The 24,889-nt window shown below is 47.7% G+C and overlaps 1 protein-coding gene across 10 annotated transcripts in view; it reads left to right on the top strand.

Annotated features, from left to right (window-relative positions):
* GRN (granulin precursor) overlaps nt 1-24,889 on the top strand; it is a 37,032-nt gene continuing 12,143 nt past the window's right edge. The window contains exons 1-11 of one of the 10 annotated variants that reach the window (XM_053265851.1): nt 1-1,116; nt 3,773-3,917; nt 10,914-10,950; nt 15,402-15,558; nt 16,407-16,553; nt 17,251-17,335; nt 19,011-19,132; nt 22,121-22,259; nt 22,383-22,486; nt 23,227-23,356; nt 24,514-24,614. In XM_053265851.1, coding sequence (XP_053121826.1) covers nt 15,415-15,558; nt 16,407-16,553; nt 17,251-17,335; nt 19,011-19,132; nt 22,121-22,259; nt 22,383-22,486; nt 23,227-23,356; nt 24,514-24,614 — 972 coding nt within the window. In that variant the 5' untranslated portion in view covers nt 1-1,116; nt 3,773-3,917; nt 10,914-10,950; nt 15,402-15,414. Of the gene's footprint in view, nt 1,117-3,762; nt 3,918-9,167; nt 9,259-10,044; nt 10,168-10,351; nt 10,383-10,913; nt 10,951-15,401; nt 15,559-16,406; nt 16,554-17,250; nt 17,336-19,010; nt 19,133-22,120; nt 22,260-22,382; nt 22,487-23,226; nt 23,357-24,513; nt 24,615-24,889 lie in introns of those variants that run through there. The other 9 variants (XM_053265849.1, XM_053265848.1, XM_053265852.1 and 6 more) reach the window with 9 other exon arrangements.

The raw sequence follows: 24,889 nt of genomic DNA, 5'->3' as shown, positions 1-24,889 counted from the left end.
TGGTAAACCTCTCCTGTATTCTACCAAAAGAAAACCACAGGGCTCTGTGGGTGCCAGGAGTCAAAATTGACTTGATGACACACTTTACATTTAGAACTAGAAAAGGTACAGAAAAGGGCAACCAAAATGAACATGGGGTTGGAGTGGCTCCCCTATGAGGAAAGACAACAACATTTGTTCCTTTAGAAAGAGAAGGCAGTTAAGAGAGGGGACATCATAAGAGGTTTAGAAAATTATGCAGTGTGGATAAACTGGGAGTTTTTCTCCCTCTCTCATAATATTGGAACCCTAGGGCAATATAGCACTGAAATATTTCTAATATTGCACTTTTATGAACCCCTTCAGTCTCGAAAATGGACTGGAATGGCCCCCAGACTGCAAAACTGCATTCCCAAACAGTGGAATGGATGCAGACACTGAAGAATATTGGAAATAATTCAGTGCTGCAATATTGGATTTTTAAGGGATCTTTCCGTTCCAGCTTTCCCCCAAACCCAGCAAGCCTTCCAGGGCTGAGGCTTGGCATTTAAAAAAAAAAAAATTTAAAAGTCCCATGGTTGTAATCGACTTCAATCTAAGCTCTCTGCATACGGGACACTCCGCTTAGCTCAGGGCTCCCAACATACTATTCTTATCCACAGTCCCCACTCCAGAGAAGTGCAGGAGTAGGGCCCCAACCAAGACTGCGTTTTGCCTCGGGTTACACCTCTGCGGCCCTTCTCTTCCCACCTTGTAAATTTGTTACATGTATAATACATACAAAATTAAAATGATCACATGCAAATAAAGTTTGTTTCAAATGGGGTGCGGTAGGATCATGTGCCTTTTTTGAAAATGGACTAATAAGATAATGTGACTGCTATCACATGACCGGGAAAGACTTTGGAATGGTGCCGGGAGGCAACCAACCAATAAAGAAAGGATGCAATTCTCCGCAATGCTTCTCACCCTCGCTGGGCAAAAGCAGCCAATCAGGATGAGACAGGAAGAGCGGCTTGACTTATCCCAAAGAGGGGGGCGTGGCGTCTGTCTAGTATTTTGCTTGCTTCTCCGGGTAGAAGAAACCGGGATAGAAAGATTCGCTGCTGCAGCATTATTGGGAGACAAGTCCAAAGGGTGAGTGGGATACACCACCAGTGTATTTTGTGGGGGGCGGGTTGACTCTCTGACGAGTTGGGTACTTTTGAGGGAGCTTTGGGATAACCCTAACCCTAACCCTAACCCTTTACCCCGGATTGCCATATGGATCATCCTTTTTCAGAGGCAGTATATATCGGATATGTATAAATACAAGAGGTCGAGCAGCAAGTAAGAAGCTGCTGTTGCCTCGTGTTCTGGCTGCCCACTGTTGGCAACAGGATGCTGAATTTAAGTAGAACACTGATCTGATTCAGCTAGGTTCTACTCCTATTCTGATCTTTCCCTTCTTGTCCCTACTTCAGTTTGTGGGCTGGAATATATGGGGTAATTCCAGAGTGGGCTGGAATATATGGGGTAATTCTCTTGACTCTTCTTCAGCTTCTTGCAGGCTGTGATTAGAGCCAGGAGTTCAGCCCAGACACTGGTTTTCAATGCAGAGGATCTCTGCCAAAGCCTATGATTCAATCACAGAGGGCCTTCTGAGTATATGTTAAGTGTAAGTTTTATAGTTCAAACCAGGCTCAGCTGCAGCAATGGCTAAAAAGGCTAGGGAGCAGGCCTGGGTGATGTGAGTCCTGCCAAACAATCATTTTGGCCTCTCTTGGAGAGCAGAACTGGCTGCTAGGAGAAGTTTTTATATTCAAAGTGACTTTTGCACTCACTCTTGTACCCTCATTAGATTAACTGCATTTCCAATCTTGCTGTTAAACTGTTCTGTATTGCACAAAAGACTTGCTTATGCACCTACGATAAATCCTATGAATGGTTTTTTGTTGTTGTTTTTTTGCTTATGTATTGCTATGGCTTCCTTTTGTGAGGCCGTTTCTGGTTTCTAGTTCCTCATTTCTGGTTCCCAGTTCCTTATTCAACACCCAGGTGCATGAGCAGCCTAAATTAGGTGTTGGTTATGTATCGCACAGCTCAGAACCAGTTTACCTCAAATCATATATCTCTATCAATAGGAGACTGTCCCCTTCAAGATGCACAAAATATTGTTTTTGCCATGTGCTTAAACATGTGATGCAGTACTCCCAGGCCACACATAGAGATGAAGATCGGGGGGGTTGCACCCCCAAATAAGCTTCCAGTCACCCCAGATGACCCACCAATACCACCAGGAAATGGTTCTCTGCGGTGGACCCTAGCCTTGCATCTGGCCCAACTATTCATTTTTGCACAAATCATTCTCGGATGTGGGGCCTACCCATCAATGGTTGCCAATATTAGTAGAAATGAATATGGAACTAGAGGTGTTCCTTATAACAAACCCTGGACCACTCCTAATGACACACCTATGCTACCAGAAGATTGTCCCTCATTAGATTACTAAGCATCTTGTCTAGCTCAGTGGTTTGTTTCTACAGAAGTGAGTGTGATACCCCCATAAAAGCAGTGTTCCCTGTAACAGGTATTGTTGACTACAACTCCCATAATTCCCAGCCAAAGGCCACTGCAGCTGGGGATGCTAGGAGTTGTAGTGAACAACTCTAGGAACCCCTGTTACAGGGAATATTGCATACAAGTTATAGTCTTTCCTTACCCATGTATGTATGTATGAAAGAAAACTTCTAGTGAAGTGGTGGGCCTTCCCAGATTCTACACCTTACATCACGAGACTAGTCTGGCTTGTTCAGACCTCACATGAAACTACAGTTAATCAGTATTTATTTATTGGGCCTATAGACCTTGGAACCACAGTTAAAGCCTGGTTCCATGTTCCATGAGCCTTGAGAGTGTGTATGAGGCTCCAAGGAATTCTTCTTGGTTTGTTTCTTATCTAAATCAGATCCCTTAAAATAAACCTAGATTAGAACCCAAGGTTTGAGGTTAATTTTGTATCTTGGTTTATTGTATCAAAATTGGTTAGTATAAACCAAGATTGGTCAGTTCAGATGTCACAGCTAATCTTGAATTGCTCCTAATGAAAATTAGAAATAGAATTATCTGGTGACACATGGGCTGGAGAGTGGGGAGCACGTGTTCCCAAGGCTTGGGGCATCATGTAGAACCAAACTTTTGCTATGGTTCTGTACAGCATCTGGAGAGGCCCTGTGAGTCCAGCCAAAAGCTTACTTTTTGCACTGTTTGCTCTCTGTTTATATTCCCATTGAGCCAATTATATTCTTTCCCAATAGAAAACTAATGGATTTGCACCCCCAAATAGGTTTTGGAATTCCCAAAGTCATTCATTTCTTGGTTTTTATTTCTTCCCCTGCAAAACTTCCTAATATTGTGCCTGGCTCAAAGCTTTGCTTTTTCAGTTCTTGTTCTCAGAGCTATTCTGTAAGGGCAGTCTAGAAAAAACAAACAAACAAATGCAGCCTCCTCCCCATTGCCAATTATTTTGTTTGTTTGTTTGTTTGTTTTTTCTAGACTGCCCTTACAGAATAGCTCAGGGCAGTTCACAAATCACAAAACAGTTAAAAACAATCAATGATCAGGAACAAAGATTTTAAAATACAATAAAGCAGCTAAAAAATAGATAAATAAAACAATTCAAAACCTTATAAAAACCTGATACACTAAGAACCCTTTAAAACAATTTTAAAACCCTGGAAGGCCAGGCCGAACAGATAGGTCTTTAGGGATCTCCTAAATGCCAATAAAGAACTGAAATTACAGATTTCTGCAGGGAGCGCATTCCGCAGTCTAGGAGCGGCTACAGAGAAGGCCTGCTTCTGAGTCGCCACCAGATGAGCCGGTGGCAACTGGAGCTGGACCTCCTCAGATGATCTTAGCGTGCAGTGGGAATCACACCGAAGAAGGCGCTCTCTAAGGTAATAGCAATAGCACTTACATTTATATACCGCTCTATAGCCGAAGCTCTCTAAGCGGTTTACAATGATTTAGCATATTGCCCCCAACATTCTGGGTACTCATTTTACCGACCTCGGAAGGATGGAAGGCTGAGTCAACCTTGAGCCCCTTGGTCAGGATCGAACTTGTAACCTTCTGGTTACAGGGTGGCAGTTTTACCACTGCACCACCAGAGGCTGGACCTAAATGGTTCAGGGCTTTAAAGATAGTAACCAGCACTTTGTATTTTGCCCGGAAACATATCGGCAGCCAGTGCAGATGTTTCAAAGCAGGCATAATATGTTCTCTCTGAGTTGCCCCGGAGACCAGCCTGGCTGTCGCATTTTGAACTAACTGAAGTTCCTGAACTGCGTACAAAGGCAGCCCCACGTAGAACGCATTGCAGTAGTCAAGCCTGGAGGTTACCACTGTTCTGAGGTCATCCTCCTCAAGGAATGGACGCAGCTGTTGAATCAGCCTAAGCTGATAAAAAGCATTCCTGGTCACGGCCTCCACCTAAGATACCAGGGTGAGGTCTGGATCCAGGAATACCCCCAAGCTGTGTACCTGCTCCTTCCAGGGGAGTGTGACCCCCATCCAGCACAGGGAGCTCTAACTCATCCTTCAGATTCTGAGCCCCTACAATGAGCACCTCTGTCTTGATTGGATTCAGTTTCAATTTGTTATCCCTCATCCAGCCCATTACTGCCTGTAGGCAGGCATTTAGGTAATGAACACCATTTTCTGATGAAGCAGTGAAAGAGAAGTAGATTTTGGTGTCATCAGCATATTGATAACATCCAGCACCAAATCTTCTGATGACCTCACCCAGCGGTTTCATGTAGATATTGAAAAGCATTGGTGACAGAATGGGAGTCCTGAGGGACTCCATATAACAGCTCTCATTTAGAAGAGCAACTGTCACCAAGCTCCACCATCTGGGATCTGCCCGAGAGATAGGAGCGGAACCACTGCAAAGCAGTACCTCCTATCCCCAACTCCTTCAGGCGACCCAGAAGGACACCATGGTCGATAGTACCGAATGCCACCGAGAGATCCAGGAGAACCAACAGTCACACTCCCTCTGTCGGTTCCACAGTATAGGTCATCCATCAGGCTGACCAAGGCTGACTCAACCCCATAGTCCACTCTAAAGCCAGTTTGAAATGGGTCTAGGTAATCAGTTTCCTCCAAAACTGCTTGGAGCTGGTTGGCCACCACCCTCTCGATCACCTTGCCCAGCCAAGGGAGATGAGAGATTCTTTTCTTTCTTCATAAGATTCTGAATTTCTTTCTTCATAAGATTCGTATTCATAAGATCCTCCTGAACCTCCCCGCTACAGTAATGTTAAAAAACCCACAAAACCCATATGTGGTTACAGGCAGATCGTCAAGATATGGCGGTCTGCAAGAAACTGGGAAAGTGGTGCCCCCAACTGCTGATTTCAACGGAAGCACAGGGCACATGCAGGGCAGAGTGTGCGTCACAAGGAGCTAGTTGAACTACTCGCGAGGACCCTGCGCAGGCGCAGAACCCATTCCTTATGAATAAAATGGATCACTATCAGATCATCAGTTACAAGTGAGCAACCTGGGTTTTTTTGGTGGCAGGGTACATGCCTTGCTTATATAAAAACCCTCCATTCTTTTTTTTACTTATACATTTTTTGGTAAATTAGATCAGGGATTCTCAACATGTGGGTCTCCAGATGTTATTGAACTTCAACTCCCATAATCCCCTGTTCCAATTTTTTCAAATTTGTATACCACCCAAAACTTTCATCTCTGGGCGGTTTACAATAAGTTGGGCAGCGGGGTGGACGGTACACCAACAGAATCCCCAATCTATCCCTAGTTCCCAGCCTCAAAAATAGGCACTCAGTATAAGTCAGCTGTCTCACAGGGGCCCTGGTAAGGGAGATGGTATTCTTATGGACCACAGCCACTCCACCCCTGCCCACTTCCCCTAACCTGCTCCACAACAGAATAACCTGGAGGGAAAAGCTGAGCCCACACTGGACCACTCACCTCCCCCAATCAGGTCTCAGTTATACATGCCAGGTCAGCTCCCTCATCCATGATCAAGTCATGGACAATTTCAATCTTATTCTGAACTGACCTGGCATTGCAGAGGAGCAAGGCCAGGCTCTGTGGGAAATTGGAGCTGCTCCCCAAGGCCTGAGAGTTGACAGAGCAGCTGGAAGTAGAAACAGTTACTAAATTACTAGTTTCCCTTCCCCTGTAACGGCCAGCTGCTCTCCCAACGCCAATTCTTCTATTCCCCACCACTACAGCAATAGCCGCCCCAGAACTACCGGACACCCCCCCGCAGTATCCCACTCAGGAGAGCCCATATCTGCAAATGGGCCTGGCTCAACTCAGTACAATAAAAACAACCCTCTAACCCAAAATATAAGAATTATATTAGCTCCTTTCCAAAACATCAGTGAACAAGCAATTGTTGTGCATTCCCAACCTTTTTATTGCTGCTACTATGTGTTTTTACCCATGTATAGTTTTTATGCTTGTATTTTATAGATTTTAAATTTGGTTTGTTTTTATATTTTTAGCTTAATATTTTTATTGTCATTTTATTGTATGTGTTTTAACCAGGGTGGATTTGATTTAAATCAAACTGATTTAAATCACGATTTAAATCACTAGCAGGGTGGATAAAAATAAAAAAAAATCCGATTTAAATAAAAAAAATCTGATTTTTTTTATTTAAAATGGATTTTTTTTATTTTTATCCACCCTGCTAGCGATTCAAACCGTGATTCAAACCGTGATTCAAATCAGTTTGATTTAAATCAAATCCACCCTGGTTTTAACTTTTGTAAACCACCTTGAGGTTGTTTTTAATGAAAGGCGGTATATAAATTCAACAATTAGATAGATAGATAAATAAATAAACCTAGCCCAGCCCAAATCATACACTCCCATAACCAGGAGACCCGGTCCTTCATTATTAGCACTGTCCCTAGCTTAAAGCTTCCTTTGTGTGCAGTAGATGTGATGCTTCCAGATTAGTGCTTAGGAATACATAACTTGGAGAGGTACAGACACCCTAAACTAAATTCTGGGCTATCCCAACTCATTCATCCCTACCCCCAGGAGACTCACCCTTACAAGATGCCCCAGAATTGTCTGGCCCAAAGATTGGTTTTTGTGCAAGTAGCTCTCAAACAGGAGGTCAGACAATGCTAAGAGTTGGAAGGGACCTTGGCGGTCTTCTAGTCTAACCCACTGCTCCGTGGAGGAAACTGCTAGAGCTTCCCTGTCAGATGGCTGGTCTGACAGGCCAGACTGTGTAGCAGGCTATTCCACTGTTGAATAAAGTGTCTTTCCTGAACCTGCTTCCTTATCATTTCAATCCATTGGTTCATGCCCTGCCCTCAGGAGCAACAGAGAACAACTCCACTCTCATCTTTTCTGCAATATCCCTTCAGATATCCAAAGCAGTCTTCCCTCCAACAGGGATTCTCAGATGTTGTTGACTACAACTCCCAGCACCCACAGCTGCAATAGCCTTTGCTTGGGGATTATGGGAGTTGTAGTCAACAACGTCTGGGAATCCCTGTTGGAGGGAACACTGATCCATAGATGGCTATCTTATCTCCACTTAGCTTAGCGACCAGGCGCTTTCCCAGATAGCAGGCTTTGCCGCAGGTTTACTGCAACTTTACTGCGAGTTTGAAGTGGTCAAAGAACAACCACCAACAAACACAAACCTGACTCAAAAAGTAGATTTATTTTTAACCCTGGATATAAATCGGGCTCCGCTCTAACACGCAATGAAAAACTCGAATTGTGTGTGAAGTGCTCCTCAACAGCTTGCAGGGACTTCGGAGTAAATTTGGTCGATATGTGAACACTCTCTTGCTGCTTGACTGCTATTTTGTTATTTTAACACTTCTTTCTGCTGTTTGTTTGATAGCGAGTTGCATCCAGAGGAATCATTCTCTTCCTCTGGCAGAGGAAAACTTTGGATGCAGTCCTATATATTTTTATCAGATCTAATGATATTTTATAGATTTACTTGTCTTAGAACTTCCCCTATGAATTTCTTCAGTTTAAACGTGAGGATAGAAGTACCTTTTTAATACATCGATCAAGCTACGAATGCTCCACACACAGTAGGGATGTGCACAAATGGCGATTCGAAGCGTGATTTGCAGCACATCCCCGGCACCTTTAAAACGGAGGAGAGCAGGTGCACACCTGCTTCTCTGCCGCTCACCACCACTTCCTGTTTCTGCAGCGCTCCCCCAGCTACCATCGCATGCCGCCAGCGTTCTCCCCAGCTGCCCTCACACAATGCTGGCATGCACATGGCAGTCAGCAACAGAGGCCATGTGCATGCTGGCATCACGCAAGGGCATTTGAGAAGCGCGCCTCTGGCATGCAATAGTAGCTGGGGGGAGCGTTGCTGATACAGGAAGTGGCGACGAGCAGCAAGGGAGCAGGTTTGCATCTCCTCTCCTCTCTTTCCTTTAAAGCCGGTGATTCACAGCCGGGGCTGTGAATCACGCTTCGAATTGTGATACGTGTGCTGTGAATCGCGCATCAGGTGTGCGGTGTGTGCACACACCTGTGCTCCACAGCTCTCCCTACCGTCACCAGACTGATGGCCTACTGCATCTCCACCAAGCCACAGGTACAGCTGTGGGGCCCCGAATGTATGGTACTAAGCAGGAGGCCTGGTCTTAGTGCTGCAATTTTCAAGCCTCCCAAAGTCTCAGCTCCACCTGAGAAGGGCCCTACGCAGTCATCTCTGAGACCTGGGCATTTAATTCTAATGGCCCCAGCTGGCTTGGGACATCTCACACCACAGTTGTCCTTATGAATCTGATAAAGCCCTCGCCCATTGGAGATACAATCATTTGCTTTATTATGCAGCCTGACGCAACGGTCTCCACCAGGGTGATGCTGGAAATCTGAGATGATTCTGCTGAAGGCCCATTACTAGCACAAGAAAGTGGCTGCAGTTCTGTCAGGGACACCTAGTGGTTTGTGCTTTGCCCACTGCCAGGTCAGGCAACCGACATCAGTGACCTTTGCTGTTTTCCAAGCAGGGGCTTGAAAAGCCTTCGGTGAGAGAGCCATTTCCCACTGCACTGACCTCCACACCGTGCTACACCTTTATCAGTGCTGGGAGGGTGTTTTAGAAGAGACAGAGCCTGCTCTGTGTGGGGGAAGTGCTGGGAAGGACTACACTTCCCAGAACTCTGTGCAGGCCTTCCAAGATGGTGCAGAGGCTCAAGAGGGCTCCATTTCCTTTAGCACCCCACCCTGGCGCTGGGCAAAGCACAACACTGCAAGGTGGAAATGGTAGCCTCTTCGTGGTGTCAGGGGGACTTCCTCTAAGAATAGAACTCATGCAGAGCTGCAGAATCAGTGTGGTGTAGTAGTTAGGGTGCTGTGCTAGCAATGGGGGGATCCCAGTTCAAATCCCTGCTCAAGCACGAAGCTCACTGGATGAACCTTGGGCTAGTCGCTGTCTCTCAAGCTAGCCTACTTCACAGGGTTGTTGTGAGGATAAAATGTCAGGGAAAGAAACCTTGTATATGGTCCTGAGTCCCTTGGAAGAAGGGTGGGATAAAAACATCTATAGAATTAATTCGCTTAGCCGGCATGCGTGTCCTGAATTTGGCGGCGGAACTCTCACGACACGTTGCGAGAGTTCCAGCCTTGGGCGAGAGTTGAGGGGAAAGAAAAAATGGCAGAGACGGGCCACAAAATGGCCAGAGGAGGTGACCTCGGCTGGGAGGCGGCAGGACGGCGTGGCCTGGGCAGGCCATCCCAGATATAGAAGAGGCAGCGGTGGCTCGACCTGGCTGGAGGCGGCGGGACGGCCTGGCCTGGCCAGGCCGTCCCAGGAATAGAAGAGGCAGAGGCAGTGAATAGGTAACAGGCTGTGGGGCACAGCCCCAGCTCCCGTTGGAGGCCAGGGTGGCAGGGAAACGGGACTTCACAATTTGCCGCCCGAGAGGAGGAATGGCGGCGGTGGGGCCCTTTTCAGCCCGTCACCGCCCCGGTAAGGAGGACCTGCCTGTGGCAGCAGGAGGGGCGCAAGAGAGAGTGGGGGAGGGGCAGGAGGGAGGGGGCAAGAGAGAGTGGGGCAGGAGAGGGAGAGACCAGCCGGCCCCAAAGAGCACGCAGATGCTCTGTGCGGGTCAGCTAGCTGCCAATTAAGGATCAACTTGTGCAAAAATGCAGCTTTAGGACAAGGTTGGGGCACTTCAAAGGGGTTGGTCTTGGGTGGATCTAAATTGAGGCTGCCCACAGCTTATTTTGTAATGCGAAACCCTCAGTGTATCATTCCTAAACATCGGCCATTCGGCCCAGAGGCGTATTCTATAAACTTGCATTGCACAAACTCTTAAACTGAAGATGCTGCTGGGGCATTGTGAAGGGCAGTTTCCTAATCATGATCTGGGGTGCAAGTACTCAGTTCCTTGTTCATCAGTTCATATATTGGCAGTTCTTAGCATTGGTGTCTGAGAGTGGTGGGGGCATAGATAAATCTTTGGGCCAGAGGCCACGCTAAAGCAAAGGTGGCAGCATCTAGCAGGCTAGTCAGGACCAGAAGCTTAGCTGGAGAGGCATATTCCTAGTTCCTTATTCCTACATGTGGCCTTGAGCCATCATGTGATAAAGGGTGTTGCACCATAACAGTGCTTTTGGTTGAGGGGGGGAATAGTCCTCCCAGTCATTGAGGTATATTGTATGGGATAGCCCAAAGCTATTTTAGGATGCAGGTGCATGTACACTCCAGTTTTTTTCTTCGGCCTGCCCATGCAGCTCTGTGTTCAATGAGGAACTGGAAATGAGGAAGCAACTTCCACCTTCGTCTCTTGGTGTGGCTTCTTCCTTCCACTTTAGGCTCTTGTACAATCACTGTTTTTCTTTCCCTCCCCTTCTACTTCCTCTTATATTGGGACTCCTGACCGAAAACTGCCTCATTTGCTCTCCAGTCAAAGTGGAAGTGTGGTCTCTGAATCCAGATTATTTGTGAGTAGACGTTTGCCTGGATCCCTCGGGGGTGTGAGTGAGCTGCTTCATGTATTGTGCCTCAACAACCATGTGCTTGCCACGGTTATGTGTGCCTGTTGTGCAGTAAGCTGGCAGCCAACCCTCGCCTCCTGGCATGTTGTGCCTGAATGGTGCACACAGACGGAAAGCCAATGTGTCTTGTGCACGTGCATTGGGTTGTATCCAATGAAAGTCTGTCGTGGCTAAGTGTCATTGGAGAAAGACCAGTTAACTTGGCATTAACTTCAGTCTTATTGATTTCAGTGACATTTGGTTAACTTTCTTTGGCTGCAGCCCATCTTGTGTTTTTAAGTGTGCATGTAAAACATGTTGCAGGGGCAACTTGAAAATGTAGTGTGTGAAATGCATCTCTGTGTGTGCGCGTGCGCTTGGGTGAGGCTCTGCTTTAGATGGGTGCATTTTGCAATGGCGTGGTATCTGCTGATGCGGGAACTTTGTTGAGCCCTGACTGGCTCCCCTTTCCTTTGCTTCCATGTGCTGACTCTCTGGATGCCTCCTAATCTCCCAAGGCGATTCTCAGGAAGGTGTGGGGGGAGGGAGTTTGAAGGCCAATTGGATGAGGGACTAGACAGGGTATTTCTTCAGGAGGAGGCTTGGCCCCTGGAGGGCTAGTTGGTTTTCTTCACAGGAAGTCATCATTATTTTTATTTATTTATTTATTTATTTAGCACATTTTTATACTGCCCTAACCGAAGGTCTCAGGGCGGTTAGTGAATACCAATATACCTATTACTGAATAGGTATAGTGTGCCATCAAGTCGATTTCTACTCCTGGCGACTGCAGAGCCCTGTGGTTTTCTTTGGTAGAATACAGGAGGGACTTACCATTGCCTCCTCCCGCACAGTATGAGATGATGCCTTTCAGCATCTTCCTATATTGCTGCTGCCCAATATAGAAGAAGCGGTGATTCGAACTGACAACCTTCTGCTTGTTAGTCAAGCATTTCCCCGCTGTGCCACTTAAGGTGATAGATATTATGTACAGACTCTCCTGCAAAATACTGCCAGTCTAAAAGCCTGATTGTATGCAGCACATTCTCAGGCCTCTTGTCCACTCCTCAGTTTCCAACATCTGGATCGTAGTGACAAAGAAATGAAATGGGATACTGCATTCCAAGGTAGTCACGGTGGGGTGGGGTGGGGTAGGGCAAGTTGCTTGACAGCATGGTGTTGGGGTGGGGGGGAGAAATGTATGAAATTAAGAAAAGGGGGTCACCCATCCTCGACAAACACCCTGTTGAAAAATGCACAAGGCAACAGCATAGCATAGTGGTTAGAGTGGACTAAGACTGGGAAGACCTGAGTTCGAATCCCAATTCAGCCATGAAACTCTCTGAGTGACTCTGGGCCAGCCATGTATCAGGGCTCTGTGGTCGCCACGAGTCGAAATTGACAGCACACTTTACTCATTTTACAGGAGCTGGTAGGGAAATGTCTCCTGGTGATGCAGACAGATAACTTAAGAGTGGTCCAAAGTGTATTGCAGCGTGCTGCAGGTGTTTAAAACCCTGGGGCTCGCTCAGAAATCAGCTGCACTTTAAAGTGAAATAGAGAAGTGTGGACTGCAAATAAGGTACTGGATTCACCTAGCCACGGCCGGGTGGTTGTGATCAACCAAAGCATATATGCCCTCTCTCTTGCTGCTTCATCTCCTATATGCCGCTGATTTCTTTTTCTTTTTCTTTCCTGGGTTGTCTCCATTGGGTAACCTTTTGTGGCCTGTGGAGCAACTACTGAAGAAACCAGTTTTTTCTTGCAAATCTCATCAGATTTCAGAAGTGGGGAGGGGCAGAGGGGTGAATGTGTGCAGTGTGACTCAGCTTTGTAGAGTCTCATGATGAGGCTGGAAAGGGGCTTATGACTGCCTCATGATAATGAGAAACTTGGTGCATCTGGCTTGTCTACACCATATCAAGGGTGTGGCAAGAACTGAGGGGTGTGAACTTGCACCCCACCTTTCTTGAGCAGCTAAACGACTCAGATCTGTGGTCTTGCATTGGGCAGACCTTAGATCTGAGCTGTGCTCAAGTCCAGCAAAATTCATCAGTTGACCTCTTGCTAATTAGTACCTAGCAAGCTAATCAAAACATGCCTTGATTTTCTACTGTAAAATAATACATACTTCTACTACTTCTTATTTTACAAATTCTAAACTAGTGGTTGTGGGGAAAGAAATGGTTCTCCTTCTTTCAATCAAGCTCATAATTATCAAATGACCTCAGAAGTGGCATCACCACGAGGCTGCAGTTGAGTTGTATAAACTGGAGAAAGGAGATCTGGGTTTGTGTCCCAAAAGTTCAGACCAGTTTGGGCAGGAAAGGGTAGAAGAGGCAGCAGGGATTGGAATTGGGGTTTAGCCTAAAAGCCATGTCCACTCAGATGATGATCTTTCTAATGTGAAAGTTGATATCTATGCCTTTAAAAGCATGTGCTCTGGAACGACATGAAGCTAGTTATTTTCAACATCGACATACATTAAAAAAAAACAACCACAACTGCGCACAATAGCTATTTCCATACTTATAGAGTGGGATTCTGAAATACATACACTCTTGTCTTGGTCGGGTAATCGAATTTTCTTCTGGTGAGTTTCTTCCCCCCACCCCCAAATTAGACTTAGGAATGTGCTGGGAATAGGGCAGGGGTGTGTGTGGTCCCCTTCTCGTTCACTAATTCTATGCAATATGTTCCGTCTCTTTCCCTTCCTCCTTGAAAGTTTCGTTTCACTGAAAGCCCATGAAACATTAAGCACAGAATGCAGACTCTGTGTTCTGGCATCTCCTCTGCTTTCTCTTTCCCCTTTTGTTGAACTCTGCTCTTGAAGGGAGATTGTTTGGGCAAGGATTCTGCTGAGTTTTCCTTAATATGGGTTCCTGTGTAGGAGCCAGATGGAGCTGTTTTGCAAGACCGGTTTTGCGAAGGACTGTATACAGCTTCTCAGAAGTTGGAAAGGGTGGAGAGGCCATCTTCTCCCACCCATCCCCACTGCAAGAAAGGGAAGTGTTTCATTCCTCTCCCCCTGCCATTAGTCCCTATGGATCAGCCCGTGCAATTCATACTATAGCTTGTTGCAAGCAGAGTGGAGCTGCAGATGCCCCATGCAAGTGAGCCAAGCTTCACCCGGCAGTTACTGACCCTCATAATGTCTCTGCCCTGCGCATCAGGTGATTGATGCCAGACTAGATCATCTTGTTTGCAGGCCGCCTTTGCCAGCTCAGCAGTGACAAGTGCTCAGCAAGTATCACCGGGGTGAAGAAATGTTGACTCAGCTTATCAGCCAGACGAAAGTTTACTCAAGCTATGTTGGTACATTGCTCATCAGGACTTATTTCACTCGTCACGGACTAGTGGGTTTCTGCAGCCCTGAGTATCACAGTGGCCAGTCTCTCTTGCTCTGACTGGATCATGCTTAGGATCAGCAGTCAGTGGGAACTCCTTCCAGACCCAAGACAAGAGGAGGCGTTTTCCTCTTTCACACTCCTCATCCAGTCACGCAAGGCTCATCCACACGATGCTCCTATAGTTCAGCTGGGTGGCATGAGTCTTCACTAGGCTTCATGAGGCTTCACTAGGTCAGCTAGCCACTCAGTGAGTGGCCACATTCACACGTAACCAGAGGTCCCTTCACCTCCGGTTTCCAAACCTGAATGTTTGAACTGGGAGTTGGAGTTACCAAAAAAAAAAAAGGACCCGCGGTTTCCCTCCTCTAACTCCATTTCTCACCTTAAATTTGCATTAAGTTACACCACCGTAAACTGCATTTACTGAGGTGTGTCTGATCGGGGGGGGGGGGATGGAGGTGGGCACAGTTTGTCTTAACAGCAAACCAGAGTTGATAGAGGAAGCTCCTCCCTCACTCCAGCTGCTATTGGCTGCATGGACTGTCCTTCAGGAAAGAAGGAAGCCCACACAGTCAGCTCCCCCACCTCTTGGCAGTCTCTCTGCAGGGGAAGAGGCATGAAACTGCGAGTCCCCTGGACCCGCAATTCCATATTTTGTCTGAACCTGGCCAGTCAGTCATATGGTTCTCCTGTAGGTCAGAAGCCTGCATTGCACACCTCATGCATACCTGCTATGATCCGTGACTTGGACAGCCTGCTTTTTCATCTCTGGCATTTCGCAGCAGTGTCGTTGACCGCAGGAAGTCGGAGACTTGCCTGCGCTCGACTGCTGTGTCTACTGTCCCCGGCTAACTGAGCAAAGAGGCACCTCTTTAAAGTGGTGATTCTCTTTATTTAGCAGGGGGAGAGCAACTGACCCTAGTAGCTGTTGACTATCTTATGTTCCTTTCTTAGATTGAGCCCCTTGGGGACAGGGAGCCATAGATGGAGGGAGTGAGTGAGTGTGTAAACCCCTTTGGGGACTTTTGTTGAAAAGCAGTATATAAACATTTGTATTCTCTTTTCCAGAGTCCTGGCCAAGATGTGGGTGCAGGTGCTGATGTGCCTGGTGCTAGGTGGCACAGCCTCTTCTTTGCAGTGCCCTGATGGACGCAGATGTGAAGGACCCTCCACCTGCTGCAAGCTCCCTGGACAGGATGGATATTCCTGCTGTGACCAGCCTCAGGTGGGAAGCATTACTGTGCGACGCACTCCATTGGGCGGAGTGCCTTTCTTACAAGTAGCAAAAACAACATATTGCAAGCCTTTACTGCCGGGGGGAAATAGAAGTTGCTTCCTCCTCCCACTGTTTGAGCTGGTTACCAAGGCCAGTCAAAATTTGTGGACCCCCTGGAGAAAGTCAGAGCAGCGTGGCTCTTTGGTTCCCATCTGGTGTGAAGTGAGAGGCTGACTTAACCGCTCCCTCTTTGTTCTCTGAACATGCCGGAGGACTTGGTAGCAAGGAGATAGTAGTCCCTCATGCCGGGCACAATTGCCCTGTGCAGTGAGCTCAGAGAGGAAGGATTCTCTCACCTTGTGCTCGGTGTCTAGTGCAGGGCTGGTCCCCAAGATTACATTGAATGGTCGCCACTAGCAACTGCTTTGATGGCTTGACAACATGCCTCAGTCTCCTTTGCAGTGTGCAGGAGTTCCTTGGCAGAGAGTGTGAAAAGGCTTCCCAACCAAGTTTGAAACCAATAGTGTAGAGCAGTGATTCTCAATCTTGGGTCCTCAGGTGTTATTGGACTTCAACTCCCATAATCCCCAGCCTCAGTGGCCTTTGGTTGGGGATTATGGGAGTTGAAGTCCAATAACATCTGGGGACCCAACTTTGAGAATCACTGGTGTAGAGTGTGCTGTACCTGGTACATAAGATTAGAAAGGTCAAGTTACTTGCATAATGGTCTGTTGGCAGCCATTTTTGTGGCACCTTCAACATTTGCTGCTGGAAGTGTTGGAGATAACAGCTGGTGTGGGTATGTGTCCCCCACAGAGGTCTTTCCCCATTTTCATGCTTTCTATTTCTGTGGTCAGTTCACAGGAGCATCCCTGCAGTTGTTGTTCCCAGATAATGTAAATGAAGCCTCTAGCACCGAGTGTCCTGATGGTAGCGTGTGTCCAGCAGAATACTCCTGTCTGCGTACTCCGGATGCTGCATTTGCCTGCTGTCCTTGGAGCGAGGTGAGCTGCGGAACCAAACAGAGGAGAGCGTTTTCCAAGGAGCATGGGGCTCCTGGGCCAAGTTTTGGAAGAGCCTCTTTGTCCCACACCTAGAAATCTCTACTCGCCGCCATCGCCCCCCATGGTTTGCTCCACGCTGAAAGTAAATGTAGTAAAATAGATCATGGGTTCTCAAACTTCGGTCTTCAGATGTTGTCAGACTACAGCAGGGCTGCTCAACATCGGCCCTCTCGCAGATGTTGGCCTACAACTCCCATAATTCCTGGCTATTGGCCACTGTGGCTGGGGATTATGGGGGCTGTAGTCCAAAAACAGCTGGGGGGAGGCCTAAGTTGAGCAGGCCTGGACTACAGCCTTCAACCATATTTGTTGGGGATCATAGGAGTCGTAGGGACCAAAGTTTGAGAGGCCCTGGAATATTGGTAGCTTACTTGCTTTAATTTGGATCCTTTCCCTAAATGCCCTGTTAAGTAGGTGCAGCAAACCAACAAGGGGCTTAAAGGGGCTTGGAAGGAGTGAGCGCACCTGTTGCGTAGATGGGCGACTTGCTGCGCAGTACATGAACCAGTCCCTCTTTGGACTGGAGACTGCTGAGGCCTGTGCAAGAACAGTTTTTCTATGGGTTTTCCATCTTGGCGCTCCTGGCATCCAAAAGCTTTCAGCATTGCCTCTCTGGCTCTTGCCCCATCTCTCCTAGGCCATCTCCTGTGCTGATGGCCGCCATTGCTGCCCCCGTGGGTCCCACTGCAGTGCCGATGGACACTCCTGCTTCCAGAGCCAAGGTACTGTGCAATGGGGTGGTGGGAGATTTCCTCCTGCGTGATGCACACACTGACCCTATTCAGATGTTGCGTTGTATATGTGTGCAGGCGTCTGAACACATGTATGTGGCTCTTTTATGAATGGCTGTACATGTGTTCATTAAAGTGGACTTGGATAGAAGCTTCCTCAAATGCACAGTATAGATAGGAAGTATATTAATGCACATGCATTGAACATAGTACGTATAACTGAATACACCATACAGAGATTGTACATGCATTGAATCTAATGTGTGACTAGAGCTGTAGTTGACAAATGTCTTATGTTTTGTCTTGGCTGATTCTGGCAGGACTGGAACTAAAAGTATTAGCCTCTTGATTTCTTACAGAGTTCCAGCCCCTATTCTGTCATCCCCGACTGTTCATGTTATTTTCATTTACTTAAAAAAATAAGGAATTAATAAAGAAGACATATATGTTTCCAGGCAAAATACAAAGTGCTGGTTATTAGCTTTAAAGCCCTGAATGGCTTAGGTCTGAGTTATCTTAGAGAGCACCTTCTTCTACATGATCCCCACCACACTTTAAGGTCATCTGAGGAGGTCCGTCTCCAGTTGCCACCAGTTCGTCTGGCGGCGACACAGAAGCGGGCCTTCTCTGTAGCTGCTCCTGGGCTGTGGAATGCACTCTCAGCAGAAATTCGTAATTTGAGATCTTTACTGTCCTTCAGGAGAGCCCTTAAAACCTAACTGTTTGGCCTGGCCTTCCAGGGTTTTTAAATGATTGACGAACTGTTCTAAATTGCTTTCAATTGCTGCCCTGATTTCCAGGGTTTTTTAGCTGTTTGAATTGTTTAATTGGTTTTATTCTGTTTTTATAGTTTGATTTTAACTGTTAACTTGTTTTAATTTGTTCTATCGTGCTGTAAACCGCCCTGAGCCATTTTGGAAGGGTGGCATATAAATCAAATAAATAAATATCAAGGATTGGACAACCAACATTAAGAGCAGATACCTTTGCATGTTGTGACTTAAACAGTAGTCAGTAATGTCACTTTGCATTTTAAAGGATAATAGTTCCGAAACAGTAGGATATTACCCACCAAATCTTGGTTATTTTAATACTTATTTAAAGTTGTTTAAACACTTAAACTTGGCCTTGTATGTGCCAAGATACTGACATTTATTCTTCTTGTTAATCATGGCTGGCATTTTAAAAGATGGTAGCCCAACACCAGGATTAGAAAAGTGGCGCTGCCTGGCTGAATGTCTCCTTTTAGCACCTCAGTTATGAATTTCAAACATTGGGAATGTCCCTCTCTGTCAAAACAAAAAGAAAAGGGCAGGTTGGGGTCTTTTATTTGTAAGGCTGGACTACAGCCCCTTTGATTGACACTTCCCTAAGCAAAGGAGGATGAAGCCACACTTTCCCTGAAGGTCTTGTGGGGAGGGGGCATTGCCTTTGAGAGGCAGACTGACACCAAACCATAGTCCACTTTCAACTGGACTCAGATCCAAACTGGCAGTACAGTTCTCAGCACTCTTTGCTCCTGCTGACTTCGCCGTCCAGAGAAACAGGCAGCAACGATGCCCATCATTAAAGAAGGAAATTGAGTGGGGGCAGCCAAGTATCCTTCCTTTCAAATGTGCCAGGATTTCTGATTTACAGGAGGTTTCTTTTGTGTTTTGACTTCTAGTTTTAGCCTCTCCTGTCAGACTCGGTGCTGTTCAGTGCCCAGATGGTGAATCGGAATGTCCAAATGAATCCACTTGTTGTCTGATGGCGGATGGAAACTGGGGCTGTTGCCCAATGCCTGAGGTATGGGAGCCCAGCCAGTGGGCAGCCCAAAGGGTGACTTGTTAAGATGGAGGGATGTTGTCCTAACTGCAGTGAGTGGGGCCGCTGTCCTCGTATGGTTGGGGTGCAGACAGCATTGGGCCTTGGAACGATTGGGGTGGAAGGGGTGAAAAGGCCACCAAGATGAACTCTCCCTGTGTCCTGCCCACTTAACCAAGTAGTCCGGATGGGATTGAGCAGGTGGCTACAGAGCAAGTACCTTCTGAGGGCTTCCGCAACTAAGCAAACTGGTGCTGGAGGAGAAGCACTGCTGTGCGTATTCTGTGTGTTGGGGGTGGAGGAGCTGAAATTCTGTTCCCAGACAAGCCAAATTCTGTGCCAGGAAAAGATGAATTCTGGAATCTGCGAAGTATACAGATTTTTTTATCCATTTTTGTGTGTGCATATTTCATTGGTTGCTGTTTAGCATCATTCACCTTGGATTTTGCTAATCACAGGGAGCCTCCTTCTCCCCCCCATCCCCCACTACTGGAACATTCTGTCCCTCCACTCCTGGAAGTCTCTGTTCAGTGACTTTCTGGCTTCTGAAAGTCCAGATGCCGACTGTGAGCAGAACTTGTACACAGAGTCAGTGCAAGAGATCTTGTTGCCTGAAGTATCTTCACCATGGGATCTGTTTATTGATTTGAGAGAGAGAGAGAGAGAGAGAGAGAGAGAGCGAGCTGGCCCCGTCCAAGGATCAGAGTGACTAACTGTGCTAATCAGGCAGGCCTAGCTATCCTTTGATGATGATTAAACCCTAACCTTATCCTCTTCCCCATTTCCTGCCCACGAAAAGCTAAGTTACTAAAAAGGGTGCCAGTTTGCATGATTGATCGTTAAACCTGGTTTGGGAAGGTACTTGTGCTTAGTAGCAATATTCTTAAGAGCCCCCTTTATCCTTGGTGACACTGAGGAGCCACCGCTCAGCAGGTAAAGCACACCCTTTCCATGAAGAAAGACCCAGGTTCAATCTCTGTGTCTCCAGTTTAAAAAGGGGGTAGGAAGGACCCCAGAGACCTTGAAGAGTTGAAGACCAGAGGAAAGCTGGTCTTGTGGTAGCAAGCATGACTTGTCCCCTTTGCTAAGCAGGATCTGCCCTGGTTGCATATGAATGGGAGACTAGAAGTGTGAGCACTGGGAGATATTCCCCTCAGGGGATGGAGCCGCTCTGGGAAGAGCAGAAGGTTTCAAGTTCCCTCCCTGGCAGCACCTCCAAGATAGGGCTGAGAGAGATTCCTGCCTGCAACCTTGGAGAAGCCTCTGCCAGTCTGTGAAGACGATACTGTGCTAGATAGACCAATGGTCTGACTCAGTATATGGCAGCTTCCTATATAAGAATTACTGCCAGAATGGCTGCAGTTCTTATGCTGGCTTATACCAAGTGAGATCATTCATCCATCTTGCTCAGGCCTGCTCAACTTAGACCCCCCAGCTGCTTTTGGACTACAACTCCCATAATCCCCAGGCACAGTGGCCCGTAGCCAGGGGTTATGGGAGTTGTAGGCTGACATCTGCAGGAGGGCCGACGTTGAGCAGCCCTGATTCTAGCTCAATATTGTCTGCACTGACTTGCAGCAGCTCTCCAAGGTTTCAGATAGGTGTTTCCCAGCCCTACCTGGAAATGCCGGGAATTGATCTGGAGTCCTCAGCATGCAAAGCAGCTGCTCTTCCACTGAGCACTTGGGCTCCAGGTGACATAAGCAAGGAAACTAAGCCACATGGCCTACTGTGGGAAGTGTCCCTGGGCCTGGTGGGAAAGCTGTTCCCAACTCCAGGTATGGTCACCAGTCAGATCTTGCATGTGAGCAAAACCTATCCTGAAGCAGGTGCACCACCCCATCTCTAGATGGGACAGTCCCTGATGTCACAAGGAAAAGGGCTGTCAGGAGGGATTCCCACTGCTGTGACTAAGGGTAAAAGAAGTATATAGACAGAGAGTCTTGGCCTGTTGGCAGGGCTGTATGGTTTTTAAAATATAAGCTTCTGTTCCAGGAATAGCTAAATTCTGCAACCTGTGTCAATTCTAAGCATATGTGCATATTTTTGCACAATATAGTCTGCTTTTGCTACTTGTCAGGAGGCCTAGGAAGCTAGCTAGGACATCAAAGTCTCTGGTAGTAGGATGTGTCTCCTCCTCCCCCCCCCCCACAACATACACACACCCTAGCTTCAGAGAGGCCTTTGCACATGGCCACTAGGGGTGTGCACCGGACCGCGGACCTGCGGCTCGGCACTGGGGTGGGGGGGTCCATTAAGGGCGGGGGGGCTTTACTCACCCCTCCCGCGCTTTGCTGCTTCGGCGCCATAATTACTTTAAAAAATGCGCCGCAGAATCATTTGCCGCTCCAGAAGGCAGGGAAGGGGGCGGGCGGACGGACGGACATCTCCCCGCCGCCCGCCCGAGCGCTTTAGCACTCGGTCCGGGGCGAGATTTAAAGAGCTCAAATGGCTTGAGGGGGCTTTGGGGGCGGCAGGGAAGTATCCTGCCGCCCGATTTTGAAGTCAAGGAGCCCCGGAGCGGCAAATGATTCTGCGGCGCATTTTTTAAAGTAATTATGGCGCTGAAGCAGCAAAGCGTGGGAGGGGTGAGTAAAGCCCCCCCCGCCCTTAATGGACCCCCCCACCCTAACCCTCCCGAACTAAAACCACCCCTTGTCCGGACCGGTTCGGAGGCCAGTAGAATGGCCTCCGAACCGATCCGTGCACACTACTAATGGCCACGCCCTAGATTTTTAGGCATTTCATGCATGTTGACAGTACTGTCTCTCCAGCCATAAGGACTAGAAACTGAGTTCAGGTTTTTTGTTTTGAAATAATGGAGGTAGGAATCCTTTGGTTGCATTCTGTGCTCGATACCGTGTTTTGCACTTGCATGGAGTTTTAGCACACACACAAAGCCCTATCTCTCAGAAATCCCTCGATGGGGAGAAACAGCATTTTCTCCTTCTCTTCTCTTCTCTCTCTCAGGCAGCCTGCTGTGCAGATAAGATCCATTGCTGTCCTCATGATGCGACCTGTGATCTGAAGCGTGCCCGGTGCTTGGTGGCCTCTGGGGAGCAGCCTCTTGGAACAAAGTTCCCAGCAAGGAAACAAGCTCTGGAGTTGGGTACGAAACAGTGGCGGGGTGGAACTGGGGGGCAGGGTCTCCATGCAGAACTTCTCCAAGTTCGAGGTTGGCATCTCTTCATTTGCTTTTGCTTTTTCTTAATCTCCACCTCCCCGCTTGCAGCTCTGCCTCAGAAAACCTGCCCAGATCTTCAGTCGGCCTGTCCGGATACAGCTACCTGCTGCACACTCACGACTGGCAAATATGGCTGCTGCCCATTACAAAATGTAAGTAGAGGGTACGGATGGGTGTCTGGAGACTCAGGGTCCAGTCTAGCCTGTCAGCATCCTGGATCTCCAGGTCATCCCCTGCCCCTTCCTATTATGCACTTTCCCCCATGCGGACCAAGAGATGAGCAAAGGTCTCTTTTAAGCCACTTCCGCCAGAACGATCTGCTTTGGAGACTGTTCACCTCATATATGCCTCTAGCATAAGGGAAGAGCCCTTACAAAGCTCCTTTTGCTGGTCACAGAGGGCAGGGTAGGGTTATAGTATTTTGCCTCTGACTTGAAGCAAGTGGCTGGGCTGCTTAATAAAGAGGAGATCTCTGCCAAGGCTTCTGCTGTTCACATGGGAGTTGGAGCCCTTTGCCTCTCCCCTGACATGTGGAAGTGAATCACTAGGCAGTGCCAGTGTTGCAGGCTATTAAGATCTCGCTAAATTCAAAATATGGCGCTGTGGTGTGTGTGTGTGTGTGAGAGAGAGAGAGAGAGAGAGAGAGAGAGAGAGAGAGAGAGTGTGTTGTGGATCAGAGAGAGAACCCAGGAATGATCTCCCTCCCTCCCCCTGGATTTTGGCCCACCAGATTTCTCCAGCTACTCTTGAGGACCCTGAGCGATCGATATCACCACATGGATCGGTGCTTAGCAGCCCTGCTTGAGCTGCCCCTTCTACCTGCCAAGCTCTGCCAGTCCTGGGTCCGACCTTCACGCTCCCTGATCTTCTTCTTTCCTCCCCGTTCCGCTAGGCTGTGTGCTGCAGCGACCACATTCATTGCTGTCCCCAAGGTACCTCGTGTGACATGGTGCACTCCAGATGTGCCACGACCGCTCATTGGTCATGGCCCATGACCCGCCTCCCTGTGGATGTCCGAACAGGTGACGATGGCTTAGGGCTCTGCAGAAGAGTGGGGAGACCTACTGGGAGGGAAGAAAAATTGCAGGGCATATGAGTGTCTTGTGTGTGTGTGTGTGTGTGTCGCACAGGCTGACGAAGCCATATTGGCTCCATTATATGGCTAGTTCTTATGTTCTAGGCTCCCTGCTTATTGCTCAGGAAGGGCATCCTTCCTTCTAGTAGTGGATTAAGTTGATTTTTTTTTTAGGTGGGGAAAGATGAAAAGCATCAGATTAAGGCTGTGTGATGCCTTGATTCTGTGTAAGCAGGAGAAATGCAGAGTGTGGCACTGAATGCAGAATTTGATTTCCTTAGAAAATTGGCTTGCTTTGTTTCTCTCTCAACAGGAGGTTTCTAGACACAAGTTTGTACTTAAAAGTGTTTGAGCAGCACCTGCTAAACTCTCAGAAGCCAGAGGAGTTGCTTGGGGCAGGGCCTTGGACTCCCTCTGCTCCGCCCTGGTCTGCTGAATATGTTGCCAAATAGTCAGTCAGTCAGACCAACAAAACTCTGCAGAAAGCATTCTTTGTCTCACCTCTCATTTTTTAAAAAACTGAACTTTGTAAGAAAAGTCAGTGTATTAATAAATAATTTATACTGATTGCAGGATACTGCTTTGTTTGGTGCTGAATTTGCAATGTTCTTCACATGCTTAGCTCTGATGAACAGTGTGCCTGTGTGGGGGATTTCTCTGGCCAGTGCTTTGGCACATGACCTGGTATCGCAGAGAAGCTAAAGGCTTGGTTGGTTCCCCAGTAATGGATCATAGGGAGCTGCCTTTGACCAAGTCCGACCCTTGGTCCATCTAGCTCAGAGTTGTCTACGCTGACTGGCAGTGACTCTCCAAGGTCTTATGCAGGAGTCTTTCCCAGCTCTACTTGCAGGTGCAGAGGACTGAAGCTGTGATTTCCCAATGCTGGAAAGTAGTTTTCTGGCCCAGCCTATAGCTGACAGTGAGCCATTCTCTCACTGGCACTCACACACACCACCTTTCCTGCAGAACCTGTGACTCGGGGGAGGGAAAGTACTTTCTGCAGTTCGTATATCTTGACACACTCTTGAGAAGGTGGGGTGGAGTGGAAGAGGATCTGCTCTCCCAGTTCCGACGTAACGTTTGCCTGCTTTCTCTCCCTCCCAGCAGTTCACGATGTCCAATGCAGTACAGAGGACAGATGCCTGGATGGTAACACTTGTTGCCAGAAACCCTCGGGCGCGTGGGGATGCTGTCCCTGGGAGGAGGTAAGAAAGGGCTGTGCCTGCTCCTTGGTGGTGATGAGCAGAATTGCATGCTTCCATGTTGGGATTTGGGGATCTGGCAGTAAGATCCATTGTGGTCCAGAAGTGGCTGTAGTTCAAGGGTAGAGCAAATGCGTTGCATGCAGAAGGTTCTGGGTTCAGCATCTCCTGTGTTTGTTTTTAAGTTCTTGGGTAGCAGATAATGGAAAAGATCTCTGTCTGACACTTTGGAGAGCTTTTACCAGTCAGAGTAGACATAACTGTGTTGTTCGATGGAC

This window comes from Hemicordylus capensis, chromosome 6, assembly GCF_027244095.1.
Source record: "Hemicordylus capensis ecotype Gifberg chromosome 6, rHemCap1.1.pri, whole genome shotgun sequence".
Lineage (NCBI taxonomy): Eukaryota > Metazoa > Chordata > Lepidosauria > Squamata > Cordylidae > Hemicordylus > Hemicordylus capensis.
The sequence above is the reverse complement of the archived record's forward strand: the minus strand, read 5'-3'. Positions and strand labels throughout refer to the sequence as shown.